General features: G+C 49.1%; 1 protein-coding gene across 1 annotated transcript in view; it reads left to right on the forward strand.

The window, feature by feature from the left end:
• ATP5F1D (ATP synthase F1 subunit delta) overlaps positions 1-15,898 on the forward strand; it is a 95,442-nt gene that overhangs the window by 60,979 nt on the left and 18,565 nt on the right. The window contains exon 4 of the mRNA XM_068233989.1: positions 15,501-15,631. Coding sequence (XP_068090090.1) covers positions 15,501-15,631 — 131 coding nt within the window. The remainder of the gene's footprint in view (positions 1-15,500; positions 15,632-15,898) is intronic.

Consider the following 15,898-nt stretch of genomic DNA (forward strand, 5'->3'; position numbering starts at 1 on the left):
CATTTGTGTGATATGATGGAAAAACACTATAACTCAGAAAAAGGCTGCAAATTAGATGTTAAGGTTGCAGGGATTAATGGCAAGCCTAAAGGCAACCATACACTGGTCGATTGCCACGGGATTGACCAACAGATAGATCCCTCTCTGATTGAATCTAATCAGAGAGGGATCTAATGGCTGCCTATACACTGCACACAGATTTTGAATCGATTTCAGCATGAAATCGTTTCACAAACTGTGAAGCTGCCGCCATGCTTGTTTCAGGTGTGTGATTCAGCCACAGAGATCAGCAGGACTGCCAGGCAACTGGTAAGGCCTAAAAAGAAACATCCACATCCCTCTGTTCAGTTTCCCTTTTAAGTTTAGCTTTCTTATATGTAAGCATGCAACATACTTCTTCTTTAGGATTCCTAATAGATTGTAATTTGAAAGTGTGCAAGTTTGATGCTAGTAAGTGGATTAGTTCAGGTGCTAAAAATACATTTAGAACTAGAATGTTTAAATACAGTAGAATCTAATCTAACAGTAGAATCTAAATGCATCTGTTTAAATATACAGTATATGATGATTTTTTATATAGTAATCTCTTGGCCACGTTCCTTGAAGCTTACTATAAAGGGATTCTACTGCTATTCAAGCGTGCATGCAGAAAAGGTCACCAGGTGTAGCTGATGAGCGTGATTCTGCTTATAAATGGGTGCTGGATGTAGCTGATAAACCTGATATAGTTTATAAAAAGGCACCTCTTTGTAGCCCATGAGCAGGACCCCCCCCCCCCCCCCCCATATAGGGTGTTGCCTTACTTTTTTACTTTTACGTAGTAGAGCCGCTGGCTCGATACCGGCGCATAAACGAACCAGCTATGCCTAGCATAGCACTGCTACTGCCTATAGATTGCATCCTAGTGGCTGCAGCTCTGGTGCTTTGAGTCCGCCAGGAAAAAGTGCAATAAAAATGTTCTCTGTCTATAAGTGGCAAAATCTTTAGTTTGGAACATCCTGAGAAAGAAAGCAAGCATTGGTGAACTCGGCAACGCAAAAAGACCTGGGTGTACACAGAAAACAGTGGTTCTAATAAAGTCCAAGCTTTTCAGTTTGGACTTAATTGCTTTCATAGATGGAGATGTCCAGATTGGGTGTGGCAAGGAGTTTCGACAGTGTCGGAGCAGTGTGCTGAGAGGCCTTTAAGCGGATCCGAGCTGAAAAAGTTTAGATACAATGAGGGCAGCCATGTTCTTTTTGTCACATTGTCACAGGCCTAAGGGCTGGAGATGCGATCAGCTTGCCTGTGTGTAAATTCAGTCCCCTCTCCTCCTCCCCTCTGCCTCTGAAATCAATGGCTAGTAATCTCCTCCTGCCCAGACTGAGCTCCCATAAGCCCCTGCTACCTGGGACTGAGTGCCAAGGCTCTCTGAAAAGCTGTGGGCGAGGCTTGTTTAGTTTATAGGGAATTAGAGTATTAAAACAAAACAAAAAAACAATTTGGCTTGAGGAATGCCCTATAAACTATATGAAAGGAACACAATTACGCAATGAATAAAAGTTTATCTCGGAGCCACTTTAAAGCACTACTGTAGGGGGGGCTGCTCCGGCCCTGCCTCCAGCACACTTCTGGAATTTTTGACTTTGAAGTCTGAAAACCACTGTGCCTGCGCAGCGGTGTCCTCGCTCTTGCTGATGTCTCCAGGAGCGTACTGCGCAGGCCCAGTACTGTCTGCGCCTGCGCAGTACACTCCTGGTGACGTCAGCGAGAGGGAGGACACGGCCACGCAGGCTCGGTGGTTTTCCAACTTTAAAGTCGGAAATTCTAGAAAAGAACCAGAGACGGGACCAGAGCATCAGCGAGTGACTGTGGGGGGACCATTAGAAGCAACTCCCCCCCCTTACAGTAGTCTTTTAAAGCTGCAGTGGCCTAATTAGTGAAAAATTGCCGGGGGGGGGGGGGTTAAAGAGGAAATGTGATTAAAAAAAATTGCTTTATTTTTACAATAATTATGTATAAATTATTTTCAGTGTTTGCCCATTGTAAAGTCTTTCCTCTCCCTGATTTACATTCTGAGGTTTATCACATGGTGACATTTTTACTGCTGGCAGATGATGTTTGTGGAAGGCGATGCTGCTTGCTTTTTTGGCAGTTGGAAACCACTGTAAACGGCTATTTCCCGCAATGCAATGAGGGTCACAGACAGGAAACTGTCAGGACCATGGTCCGTACATCACACTGTGGGATGGGTTTCACCCCAATATTAGCCGTACAGACCCCCCTGATCATCCGTTTGAGAAAAGGAAAAGATTTCTCATGGGAAAGCTGTCGGCTACTGCTTGGGATGAAGTTCAATTCTTGGTTACGGTGTCCCTTTAACAGCCTTACGACATTCTGTGCTGATTGACATCACGATCGCCCGCATAACCCCCCCCCCCCCCCTGCCCCCGCGAATGACATCTTGATCGCCCTCCCTCCCCCCCCCCCCCCACGAATGACATCACGATCGCCCGCACTTCCCCCAACTCACCGCGAATCACGATCGCCCGCACTACAACCCGCACACCAAACCCCCCCCCCCCCCCCCCACTCCCGGGCATGACCTCACATTTGCCCCCAACCCGACAATGAAAAAGGCACCCTTCCCGCGAATGACATCACGATCGCCTGCACCCCCCCACCGCGTACATCACGATCGCCAGCACCCCCGCCCCACCCCCTCGCACGAATTACATCTCACGAACGCACGCACCCCCCCTCCCCCACGCGAATGTCATCACGACCGCCCGCACCACTACACACACACCCCCCGGCGCATGACATCACGATCTTCCGCTAAACGCCCCGCCCTCCGGGAATGACATCACGAGCGCCCGCACCCCACTCCCCCCCGCGAATGACAGCACGGGCACACACACAAACACAATATCTCCCCCCCCCCCCTCCGGTTGATGAGACGATCTACCGCCAACCCTAACCACCCCCCCCCCCCCGACATGATCGCTCCACCCCAATGAGTGCCAGACAATATGCCCCTGTTAGACCAGAGACTGGTGGGAGTGTCTGAGGGCTGGGACTTGGGAGGGCTAAAGAATGATCAATCAGGAAGCAGGGTAAGGGGGGATATTACATCACAATTGGCTTCAGACAAGACAGTCAAAGATGGAACCTGCCATGAACTGTCAGGAGCATCAATCTCTGCAAATACTATATAAAAATTCTGTGAAATCCAAACGTGGACAGTGAAATGCATATGTAATGCAAGTACAGCCAATATTTAGCTACTGATATGCGTTTTTTTTCCTCTGAGACCTTATACCTAACCGCTTCTCTTAAAGGACTGCAGTCATAAAACCCCTTAAAGTGATCCTGGCCGCAATAGCCGCATAGGGGGCGATATTATGGCTGGGAACGCGAAGAATCACTCGCGTTCCCATGCCTGTTGGCCGATGACGGCCAAACCTAAAGTGTTCGCCGGCGTGTCCTGGAGCATCGGAGCGGGGCTGCGAGGGCACCGATCGGCTGCAGGGGGCTGAGGGAAGCCCCAGGTGAGTAAATCTCTTTTTTTTTTTATAGACTTAAGGATCACTTTAAGGACCAGAAACTTTTTTTTTTTTTCCTATTCAGACCACTGCAGCTTTAACGGTTTATTGCTCGGTCATACAACCTACTATCTAAATGAATTTTACCTCCTTTTCTTGTCACTAATACAGCTTTCTTTTGGTGCTATTTGATTGCTGCTGTGATTTTTAGTTTTTATTATATTCATCAAAAAAGACATGAATTTTGTCAAAAAAAATGATTTATTTATTTTTTTACTTTCTGTGCTGACATTTTTCAAATAAAGTAACATTTCTATATACATTTTTGTCCAAATGTATTGTACTTGCATGTCTTTGATAAAAACAAAATCCAATAAGTGTATATTTATTGGTTTGGGTAAGAGTTATAGCGTTTACAAACTGGTGCAAAAAGTGAATTTCCCCATTTTGAAGCATCTCTGACTTCTGAGCATCTGTCATGTTTCATGAGGTGCTAATTCCAGGATAGTATAAATACCCCCCAAATGACCCCATTTTGGAAAGAAGACATCCTAAAGTATTCACTAAGAGGCATGGTGAGTTCCTAGAAGATTTTATTTTTTGTCACAAGTTAACGGAAAATGACACTTTGTGACAAAAAATAAATAAATAAAAAAAGTTTACATTTCTAACTTGACAAAAAAAAAAAAATGAAATCTGCCACGTACTCACCATGCCCCTGTAAGGAAACGCGGAAAAGCCGTCGTCTCTCAAGGTGAGGCGGCTGTCTCCGCGTCCAGCATGGCATCACAACGCGGAAAAACCGCCGCATGCCGCTTAGGCAGAGCGGCAGAATCCGCATTGGGAACGGCGGAATCCGCATTGGGAACGGCGGAATCCGCATTGGAGGCAGCCCCCGCAAGCGGTTCACAAAATACATTGCTAGACAGTGCTGGTGTGGCTGGGACTGATAGTCCACCAAGGCTCAGAGTGACACACACGCGCGCGCACAGAGGCTGAGTTTAAATAACAGCCAGAAGTGAGTCAGCTGACCAGGCGGGTCAGCTGACATTTTCCACTGCTCTCATTGGTCCAGCAATTAGGGAGGTCCTGGAAAGGTCCTTGTGTATATATACTGCTGGCTGTTCACTTGCTCTTTGTCTGGCGTTGCGATCACATATGTGGGAGCACCCAGATCCGTAGTCAGATCCGCAAGTGTGCCGGGACCAGCTGGAGCTGTAATCCTACACTTAGCTAGATTCTGTTGATAGCTAAAGTACTAGTTTGATTGTGATAATCTGTTATGACTTTTGCCTGCCTTGACTACCCTTCTGAACTCTGATCTTGTACCTCGATATTTCTGTCACTCTGTTGCCGACCCCCGGCTCGTTTCTAGACTCTGCCTCAGCCTCTTGATTCTGTACCTCGATATTTCTGATACCCCGTTGCCGAACCCTGCCTGTACTTAGACTCCGCCTTTGTCTCCTGATCTTGTACTTTATCTGTCCGTGTGTGTACGACCTGGCTTGCCCAACCTCGAGAACCGACCTTACCGTTAGAGGCGGTTCCTCGCTCTGTTAGCGACCCTTCCTCCTGAGGGTCACTTCCAGACATCCTTCCTACTGTCAGTCTGACTCCTCCCGTCTTGGAGAGCTCAGGTCTGCGGAAGGAATCTGTGCAGTACTCCTTGCTGCACTGAGGCCTAGTCCTCAAAGTGTTACTGTTACACCAAACACTACACTCTACTCAGGTGAACAGAGGTTAGCTAGTATATCGGATTATCGGTGAGACTGCAGATCACTTATAATCTGGTATATATCTGTATTCCCAGTGATACTGCAGATCACCGGTAATCAGATACTCTCTGTGCTCACCGATCGTTACAGAACGCCAGACCAAATAACAGATGGACGCACGCGCTGACCCTCTGACTGTGCTTGCCACTTCGGTGGATACCATGCATCAAGCACTGGGCCAGCACAAAGCTTTAATCGATGCCCTAACAGGCTCTGTGCGAACCCTTCAGACGTCAGTTGATTCGGTGCGATCCCCTCCTAGTGATGACATACGTATGCCTGTACCTGATAAATTTTCCGGCCACAAGTCTGACTTCCGGAATTTTAAGAGTAGAGTGTTATCGTACTTCGAGTTGAGACCCCGATCCTCGGGGACTGAGACCCAACGGGTCACATTTATTAAAACTTTGCTGACTGGTGACTCCCAGTCATGGGCATACAACCTGCCTCCTACCGATACTGCTCTGACCTCGGTAGAGGAATTCTTTAAGGCCATGGCCGTAATTTACGACGACCCTGACCTTGCTGCGTCCTCTGAGCGGAAGCTCAAACTTTTGCGGCAAGGCAGAGGTTCGGTCGAGGATTATGCGGCAGAATTTCGTAGATGGTCAGTCACCGCCAGATTCGACAACTTTGCCCTGATGGATTACTTCCTGTCCGGGTTGTCGGAGGAGGTTTCCGACCTAATGTTAACTGTACCCGAGCCTAAGACAATCGATGAGGCCATATCATCGGCCATTCGAGTTGATCGTAGGCTACGCCATCAGAGGCAGACTAGGGGCAGTCACCGTGTCAGGGTAACATCTTATGCGGCACCATCTGCTACACCCCTAGTAGCACCATCTCCGCCTGTCTCACCCTCTCTGGCCTTGCTTCCGCCCGAACCAATGCAGATTGGTCGATCGAAACTGACCCAGGTGGAGCGAAGGCGGAGAATGACGGAACAGTTGTGCCTGTACTGTGCTGCAGCAGGGCATAGAGTGCGAAACTGCCCTAACAGGTCGGGAAACTGGTCTGCCTAGGAGTAGTGGGGGGTGACACCCTGGGCACACAATCCTCACCCCTTAAAGAAAGAAAATTGCTTCTCCCTTGTACTGTCACATGGGATAAGTCTGTAGCCACTGAAGCCTTTATCGACTCCGGCTCAGCGGCTAATTTTATGAACTTCGAATTTGCTCAGGAGTTGGGTCTACCACTCACTCCAGTGAGACCCCCCATTCAGGTCACGGCAGTGGACGATTCCCCTTTGCAACGGAATCATACCCTGTCACAGACTCCGCTGGTGAAGCTCACCATAGGGGTATTGCATGGGGAACAGTTACAATTTTTTGTGTTACACATGTCAACCTCCACTATTATCCTAGGCATGCCATGGTTACAAATTCATTCTCCGCAGATAGACTGGGCCACAGGGCAGTTAACAGCATGGTCATCTCATTGTTTCCAGCAGTGTTTGGGGAGGCTGACATTGGGGCAAACCAGGGTACAGGTGGAAGGTGTACCAAAACAGTACGCGGATTATGCTGATGTGTTCTGTCCCAAGGCTGCGGATAAGTTGCCCCCGCATCGCCCGTTTGACTGTCCTATTGACCTTCGTTCTGGTTGTATGCCTCGAGGCCATTTGTATAATTTATCTGGCCCCGAAAAACTAGCCATGCAGGAGTATATCCGTGAGAACTTGGCCAAAGGCTTCATTCGGCCGTCCCGGTCACCCGCTGGGGCAGGTTTCTTTTTTGTTAAGAAGAAAGACGGGGGCTTACGGCCTTGTATCGATTATCGTGGCCTTAACAAGATCACAGTACAGAATCGCTACCCGTTGCCACTTATAGACGATTTATTCACACAGGTCACGGAGGCTAGGATATTTTCAAAACTAGATTTACGGGGGGCATACAATCTGGTGCATATAAGAAAGGGCGACGAGTGGAAGACGGCCTTCAATACCCCTGACGGGCATTACGAGTACAGGGTGATGCCCTTCGGCTTATGTAATGCCCCGGCCGTCTTCCAGGAGCTCATCAATGAGGTTTTAAGGGAGGTGTTAGGGAAGTTCGTTTTAGTCTATTTAGACGACATTCTCATCTTTTCTAACAACCTCTCAGAACACAGAACCCATGTCAGGATTGTATTAGACAAACTGAGGCAGAATATGTTATACGCTAAACTTGAGAAGTGTATTTTTGAGGTTACGTCGGTTGCCTTTCTGGGATATATAATCTCCACCTCAGGTCTGTCTATGGACCCTGCCAAGGTCTCTGCGGTTCTGGAGTGGCCGCAGCCGGTGGGGTTAAAGTCGCTACAACGGTTCTTGGGGTTTGCGAATTATTATAGAAGGTTTATAAAGGGGTACTCCACAGTAGTCGCACCCCTCACTAGCCTTACTAAAAAAGGGGCAGACACCACTCATTGGCCTCCCGAGGCCTTACAGGCGTTTTCTACTTTAAAAGGGTTGTTCTGCTCGGCGCCCATACTGAGACATGTGGACACTTCCTTCCCGTTTATTGTTGAGGTAGACGCCTCGGAGGTCGGGGTGGGGGCTGTGCTGTCTCAGCGTTCTGGTCTCCAGGGTAGATTACACCCGTGTGCCTATTTTTCCCGGAGGTTCTCTCCGGCAGAGAGAAACTATGATATAGGCAACAGGGAGCTCCTAGCCATCAAATTGGCCTTCGAAGAGTGGCGTCATTGGCTAGAGGGAGCTGAGCACACTATCACGGTTTATACCGACCACAAGAATCTGGAATACATCGAGGGGGCTAAAAGGTTAAGCCCTCGGCAGGCTCGATGGTCTCTATTTTTCTCGAGATTTACATTCCTGATTACGTACACGCCAGGTAGTAAGAATACCAAGGCAGATGCACTCTCTAGGTGTTTCGAGCCGGAGACAGCACAGCCCTCTGTTCCCGAGACCATTGTCCCACGAAGGGTGGTGTTAGCCCCTACTGAGACTTGGGAGGACTGGAAGGAGACTTTGAGTCCTTTCCAGCAGGATATCCCGGAAGGGAAACCAGACGGGGTATTGTTTATCCCGTTACCATTCCGTCTCCAGATCTTGGAGATGGTCTACTCTCATAAAAATGCGGGACATCCTGGGGCGTCTAGAACGCAAGATCTCGTGGCCAGATGTGCATGGTGGCCTTCGCTAGCAGCTGACTGCAAAGAGTTTGTCAGGGAATGTGCGGTGTGCGCAAAAAGCAAGCCCTCCCGGCTGGCATCTGTAGGTACTCTGCAGCCTTTGCCCACCCCGAGTGAACCATGGACCCACTTGTCCATGGATTTTGTGGGAGAGCTCCCTAGGTCTGAAGGTATGTCGGTCATCTGGGTCGTGGTCGACCGTTTCAGTAAAATGGCCCACTTCGTGCCCCTGAAGGGACTCCCCTCGGCCCAGGAACTAGCCGATTTATTTATCACCCATGTCTTCCGACTGCATGGCATTCCAGAAGACAGTGTCCGATCGGGGAGTCCAGTTTGTTTCAAAATTTTGGAGGGCATTCTGTCACCAAATGGGCATGAAACTGTCGTTTTCCTCGGGTTACCACCCACAGACAAATGGCCAGACGGAGAGGGTCAATCAATCGTTAGAGCAATTTCTGAGATGTTACGTTGCCGAGGCGCAGAGTGATTGGGTTAAATGTTTACCTTATGCAGAATTTGCCCACAACAACTTAAAGAGTTCTTCCTCAGGTTTCTGTCCATTCCAGATAGTAACCGGTAAACTACCTAAATTCTCTCCGTTGCCAATTGCGTCCACTCCATTTCCAGCCTTGGAGGCTTGGCAAAGGTCATTTAAGGACATGTGGTGGACCATTAAGAATAACCTGGTAAAAGCATTTCAGAGTCAGAAAGGTCAGGCTGACAAAAAATGCTCGTTAGAGTGGAAATTTCAACCTGGAGATTTGGTTTGGGTGTCAACCCGTCACCTGACCTTGAGACAACCTTCTGACAAGCTTGGTCCCAGGTTTGTGGGTCCATTTCCGGTAGTCAGGAGGATCAATGATGTTACTTATACCATTGACCTTCCCACCAGCATGCGGGGGGTTAGGTCCTTCCACGTGTCTCTTCTTAAACCAGCAGTCCAGGTGGGCCCCACTCCTCCTCCTCCTGTGTTAGTAGATGCCCAACCCGAATATGAAGTGGAAAAAATTTTAGATTCACGCACTGTACAAAACTCGGTACAGTACCTCGTACATTGGAAAGGGTACGGCATTGAGGAGAGGCAATGGGTACCGGGCTCACGCATGCATGCATGCAGACGAGTTAAGGAGGGAGTTTCATGCCTTACACCCCGAGAAACCTGGTAGGAGTTGTCCGGAGTCCACTCCTCGGGGGGGGGGGGGGTACTGTAAGGAAACGCGGAAAAGCCGCCGTGTCTCAAAGTGAGGCGGCTGTCTCCGCGTCCAGCATGGCGTCACAACGCGGAAAAACCGCCGCATGCCGCTTAGGCAGAGAGGCGGAATCCGCATTGGGAACGGCGGAATCCGCATTGGAGGCGGCCCCCGCAAGCGGTTCACAAAATACATTGCTAGACAGTGCTGGTGTGGCTGGGACTGATAGTCCACCAAGGTTCAGAGTGATGCGCGCGCGCACAGAGGCTAAGTTTAAATAACAGCCAGAAGTGAGTCAGCTGACATTTTCCACTGCTCTAATTGGTCCAGCAATTAGGGAGGTCCTGGAAAGGTCCTTGTGTATATATACTGCTGGCTGTTCACTTGCTCTTTGTCTGGCGTTGCGATCACATATGTGGGAGCACCCAGATCCGTAGTCAGATCCGCAAGTGTGCCGGGACCAGCTGGAGCTGTAATCCTACACTTAGCTAGATTCTGTTGATAGCTAAAGTACTAGTTTGATTGTGATAATCTGTTATGACTTTTGCCTGCCTTGACTACCCTTCTGAACTCTGATCTTGTACCTCGATATTTCTGTCACTCTGTTGCCGACCCCCGGCTCGTTTCTAGACTCCGCCTCAGCCTCTTGATTCTGTACCTCGATATTTCTGATACCCCGTTGCCGAACCCTGCCTGTACTTAGACTCCGCCTTTGTCTCCTGATCTTGTACTTTATCTGTCCGTGTGTGTACGACCTGGCTTGTCCGACCTCGAGAACCGACCTTACCGTTAGAGGCGGTTCCTCGCTCTGTTAGCGACCCTTCCTCCTGAGGGTCACTTCCAGACATCCTTCCTACTGTCAGTCTGACTCCTCCCATCTTGGAGAGCTCAGGTCTGCGGAAGGAATCTGTGCAGTACTCCTTGCTGCACTGAGGCCTAGTCCTCAAAGTGTTACTGTTACACCAAACACTACACTCTACTCAGGTGAACAGAGGTTAGCTAGTATATCGGATTATCGGTGAGACTGCAGATCACTTATAATCTGGTATATATCTGTATTCCCAGTGATACTGCAGATCACCGGTAATCAGATACTGTCTGTGCTCACCGATCGTTACAGCCCCTCTCTGAATACTTTGGGGTGTCTACTTTCCAAAATGGGGTGATTTGTGGTGTGTGTTTACTGTCCTGGCATTTTGGGGGGTGCTAAATTGTAAGCAACCCTGTAAAGCCTAAAGGTGCTCATAGGACTTTGGGCCCCTTAGCGCACCTAGGCTGCAAAAAAGTGTCACGTGGTATCGCCATACTCAGGAGAAATAGTATGTGTTTTGGGGTGTATTTTTACACATACCCATGCTAGGTGGGAGAAATATCTCTGTGAGGCCTAGTGCAAACAGAGCGGTTTTTGGAGCGATCCGCCGGCCGCATCCGCCTGTAAAAACGCTTGGCTAATGGATTGCAATGGGATGGTGCACACTGGCGGTTTGAGGTTTTTGACAAGCCGCAAACGCGCCTCCTGCTGCACGTTTGCGGTTTTCGGAAGCATTTCGTCAATGTAAAGTATAGGAAAAACGCAAACCGCTCTGAAAAACACTACTTCAGGGCCCATTCACACCTGAGCGGGAATCGCACGATTCCCGCTTACGGCAAACCGATAGCGGTTCTGCAAGAACCGCTACACAATGTAGCGAATGGCAGTGTTCTCACTGCCGCGGTTGCGGTTAGCGATAACCGCAACCGCACTACATGCAGCGGTTTGGCAGCGACGAGCGTTCCGCGATTTGCGATCGTGATTAGCGTGCATAGCATTACTGTAACATGTGTAATCTGCTACACAAAATGCACCCAAAACCGCTAGGTATGTTTAGAAAACCTCTCTAAACATGCCTAGAATCGCTCTGAAATCAGCTCCCAAAACCGCTAGCATATTGCGGATCTGCTAGCGGTTTTGGTGTGCACTGGGCCTGAGGCCTGGTGCACACCAGAGGGTTTTTACAAAACCTAATTGCTCCAGTGTGCACAGACACATAGGATAACATTAGCAGCAGATTTAAAAACTCAAAACGCTCAGAAAAACTCCTCTGGTGTGCACCAGGCCTAAATTAGATTTTTTTTTTTTTTTTTTTTTTTTACACACAATTGTCCATTTACAGAGATTTCTCCCATCCAGCATGGGTATGTGTAAAAATACACCCCAAAACACATTATACTACTATACTTTAGAAAGAAGACACCCCAAGGTATTCAGTTAGGAGTATGGTGAGTTCTTTTAGGGGCCCAAAACCGTGAGGAGTAGACTGGAAACCAAATGCCTCAAAATGACTGTTCAGGGGGTATAAGCATTTGCAAATTTTGATCTCAGGTGGTCTATGAGGTACCGAATTTTGTGGAACCGGTCATAAGCAGAGTGGCCTCTTAGATAACAGGTTGTATTGGCACTGAAGTGCAGGAAGAGCAGGATGTTCTCAAATGGTGACCTGGACATGGCAGCAAAGAACATGGGCATGTGATATATTGGCTGCGTAGACCAATAAGACCGCAATACATTTTTTTACTAGACCCATGTTAAGGAGAAGGCCCCCAAAAATGTTACGTTCGGAAACTTGGAGTTGTTTCCACTGAAAAGGCTGGGCATGGTAGCTTCTTGGATTCGCGATTGTGTATTGTGTGGCATAACGGTTGGTCTCAGCCACAATTAAGTCGTAGAGACCAGCAGTGATCAGAAAAAAAAATTCTGTCACTGCAGGTGAGGGTTTGGCCGGGTGATCAGAAGCCTGCAGAGGGCAGATTAGGGCCTGATCTGATGGATGGGAGTGCTAGGGGGTGACATGAGGTGATTGATGGGTGTCTCGGGGTGACTAGAGGGGAGAATAGATGCAATCAATGCATTGGGGGGGTGATTAGGGGGGGTCTGAGGGTATGGGCAGGTAATTGGGTGCCCACAAGGGGCAGATTAGGGTCTGATCTGATGGGTAGCAGTGACAGTGGTGACGGGGTGATTGATGAGTGATTAGAGGGGAGAACAGATGTAAACAATGCACTTGGGAGGTGATCTGCGGGCGATCTAAGGGTGTGGGCAAGTGATCAGGTGCTCGCAAGGTGCAGGTTAGGGTCTGATCTGATGGGTGGCAGTGACAGGGGGTGATTGATGGGTGATCAGTGGGTGAATACAGGGGAGAATAGATGTATACAGTACACGGGGGGGGGGGGGGGGTCTGGGGAGGATCTGAGGGTGTGGGGAGTGATCAGGAGCCTCCAGGGGGCAGTTTAGGCCCTAATCTAAAATACAGCGTTGACAGAAAGTGAAGGGGGTGATTGATGGGTGATTGGGTGCAAACAGTGGTCTGAGAGGGGTGATCGGGGGGGGGGGGGGGGGGGTCTGAGGGGTGCTGTGCGAGCGATCGGGGGCAGCGGGAGCAGGATCAGTGTGTGTGTGTGTGTGTGTGTGTGTGTGTGTGTGTGTGTGTGTGTGCGCTTACCAGGGGGGCTGCCTCCTGGCCTGGTGGTCCCTCGATCACTGGGACCACCAGGGCAGGAGGCAGCCTGTATAATACGCTTTGCATACATTACAAAGCGTATTATACGCTTACTATGTGGCAGATCGGGGGTTAACCCGCCGGCGCTGCTAATTGGCCAGCGGGTTGAGGTTGCGGGTGGGCGGAGCCTAATGGCGGCGGATGCGCGCATCCATGCGTGTGATCCCCGGCAATTCGGTCCCCCAGTAGCCGTCACCAATTGGCATTACGTGGTCCTGGGTGTGCCACTTTGCCGCCGCCAATCGGTAGTGGGCGGGCGGCAAGTGGTTAAATGGTGCTCATAACAAATCCAAACATTTCACTTGTGCCTCCTTTTTACAGGGACAGCTGACAGCCACTGCATCTAGCACTTGTCAGCTGATTGTGGGTACCTACCAAGATTTTACCAAGTGCAGTGGGTTGGCATTTTGTCATAGACATGTTTTGCTGCTGTGTAACTGCACCATGTGCCAACCAGTGATATATGTCTATGTAAATGCTGCCATTTGGCTACATTAAATTGAAACAGGAAGGCGCTTGTTGCCCTGCAGATTGTAGGCTGAAATGGGTGGTAAGCACACAGTTCATCCATCTGTGTGAAAGAGGTCTCCACTTGATAAAGAACCTGGCATATTAAGGTCCTTTCACATTGTGTCCATTGCATTCCGTTGAAATGAACAATGTAATCGCATCCCCACACAATGCAATTATATGTTTATGGTAGGTTGACATCGGGTGCGGTGCTGTGGGTTCTGTCAAAGTAATGCACAGCATGCTGTGTGATTACAGTGGCAGTGAAGCATGGTTTCAATGTAGGGTTGCAACGGTATGAAATTCCACGGGATAACCGTCAAAAAAATACCACGGTATTATGGTATACGGTATTGTACAATTATTTGGACCCCGGGCCCCCTTTGTAGCCAGTAGTAGGTGGCCACAGCATAGGTAGCCAGGGATAGGTGTAGCTAGTAGTAGGTGGCCGCAGCATAGGTAGTCAGGGATAGGTGTAGCCAGTAGTAGGTGGCCGCAGCATAGGTAGCCAGGGATAGGTGTAGCCAGTAGTAGGTGGCCGCAGCATAGGTAGCCAGGGATAGGTGTAGCCAGTAATAGGTGACCGCAGTATAGGTAGCCAGCGATAGGTGGCTGCAGTATAGGTAGTCCGTGATAGGTGTAGTCAGTAGTAGGTGCTCGCAGCATAGGTAGCCAGGGACAGGTGTAGCCAGTAGGTGCTCGCAGCATAGGCAGCCAGTGATAGGTGTAGCCAGTAGTAGGTGCTCGCAGAATAGGTAGCCAGGGACAGGTGTAGCCAGTAGAAGATGCTCACAGAATAGGTAGCCAGGGACAGGTGTAGTCAGCAGTAGGTGCTCGCAGGATAGGTAGCCAGAGTTAGGTGTAGCCAATAGTAGGTACTCGCAGGATAGGGAGCCAGGACAGGTGTAGTCAGTAGTAGGTGCTCGCAGGATAGGTAGCCAAGGGTTAGGTGTAGCCAGTAGTAGGTGCTTGCAGGATCGGTAACCAGAGATAGGTGTAGTCAGTAGAAGGTGCTCGCAGGATAGGTAGCCAGAGATAGGTGTAGTCAGTAGAAGGTGCTCGCAGGATAGGTGTAGCCAGTAGTAGGTGCTCGCAGCATAGGTAGCCAGAGATAGGTGTAGCCATTAGTAGGTGCTCGCAGGATAGGTAGCCAGAAATAGGTGTAGCCAGAAACAGGTGACTGCAGCACAAAGAGCCGGGAGGGAGAGGGGACGCAGCAGCAGGGATAAATACTCGCGTGCCGGCAGCCAGGTCTTTCACCGATGTACGGGCTTTTATTGTACTTCATGTTCTTGCATCATCTTGTAATGGCACCCAGGGGGCGCTGTTTCAAGGAAATGTGATGCAAGAACAGGAAGTACATCGTGAAGGACGGAGCTGGCTTCTCGTGAGTATTTGTATCCCCCGCTGCTGTTCGTGCGCTTGTCGCTGCGTCGCAACCCCCGCCGCTACGTCGCCCCGCCCCCCCTGCCCCGGTCGCCCCACCCCCCTGAAACAGGTAAAACGAGATTGTGCACGGTATGGTTACCGTGCACAAGCAAACCCTATTTCAATGTATTGTATACTTCACCGTATGCCTTTCTTTTCACCACTGTTGCATTGCGATCTTATCTTGTGTATAGTGTGTTAGAGGTAGTTATAAAACCAGAGTAATGTTTCAAATACAGGCATCAGCATTAACTGGACAGCCATCGCAGGATCTGGTGAAAACTACTGCTACTATTACTACTACTACTGCTACTGCTACTGCTACATGTCAGTCTGGCTGAATGGAAAGATTTTCTATTAATGTCTGACCAGAATAGTGTTGTTGTTTTTTTTTGTTGTTGACAGATTGCCAAGTCAAACCTCTGGAGAAAGCCCAGGCAGCGGTTCTGGGTGTGGGAGATGAGGCAGCAAAGGCAGAAGCTCAGGTTAATCTCGAGGCATGTGAAGCCATTGTTAAAGCCCTGGAATAAGGATCGGTATGTATTTCCCATTCCACCTGTTTTTTTCAGTATTGGAGTTTTTACTTTATTACTACTACACTTATGTTCTGCTTACTGTGCCTCTATACTAGACCATGGCTGACCCAGTTACAGTGAATTCCAGTAGTGTAAAGATCCTCCGTTTAGACTAGTGACAGTAGCAACTTGCTTGTACATTTTTATTTCATATCCACTTCTTTGTTATTCACACGTCTTTCACTGTTCTGCTATGTATTAGTTTCCCTATCAACATGTTTTAACCTC

Source organism: Hyperolius riggenbachi, chromosome 1 (genome assembly GCF_040937935.1).
Source record: "Hyperolius riggenbachi isolate aHypRig1 chromosome 1, aHypRig1.pri, whole genome shotgun sequence".
NCBI classification, from domain to species: domain Eukaryota; kingdom Metazoa; phylum Chordata; class Amphibia; order Anura; family Hyperoliidae; genus Hyperolius; species Hyperolius riggenbachi.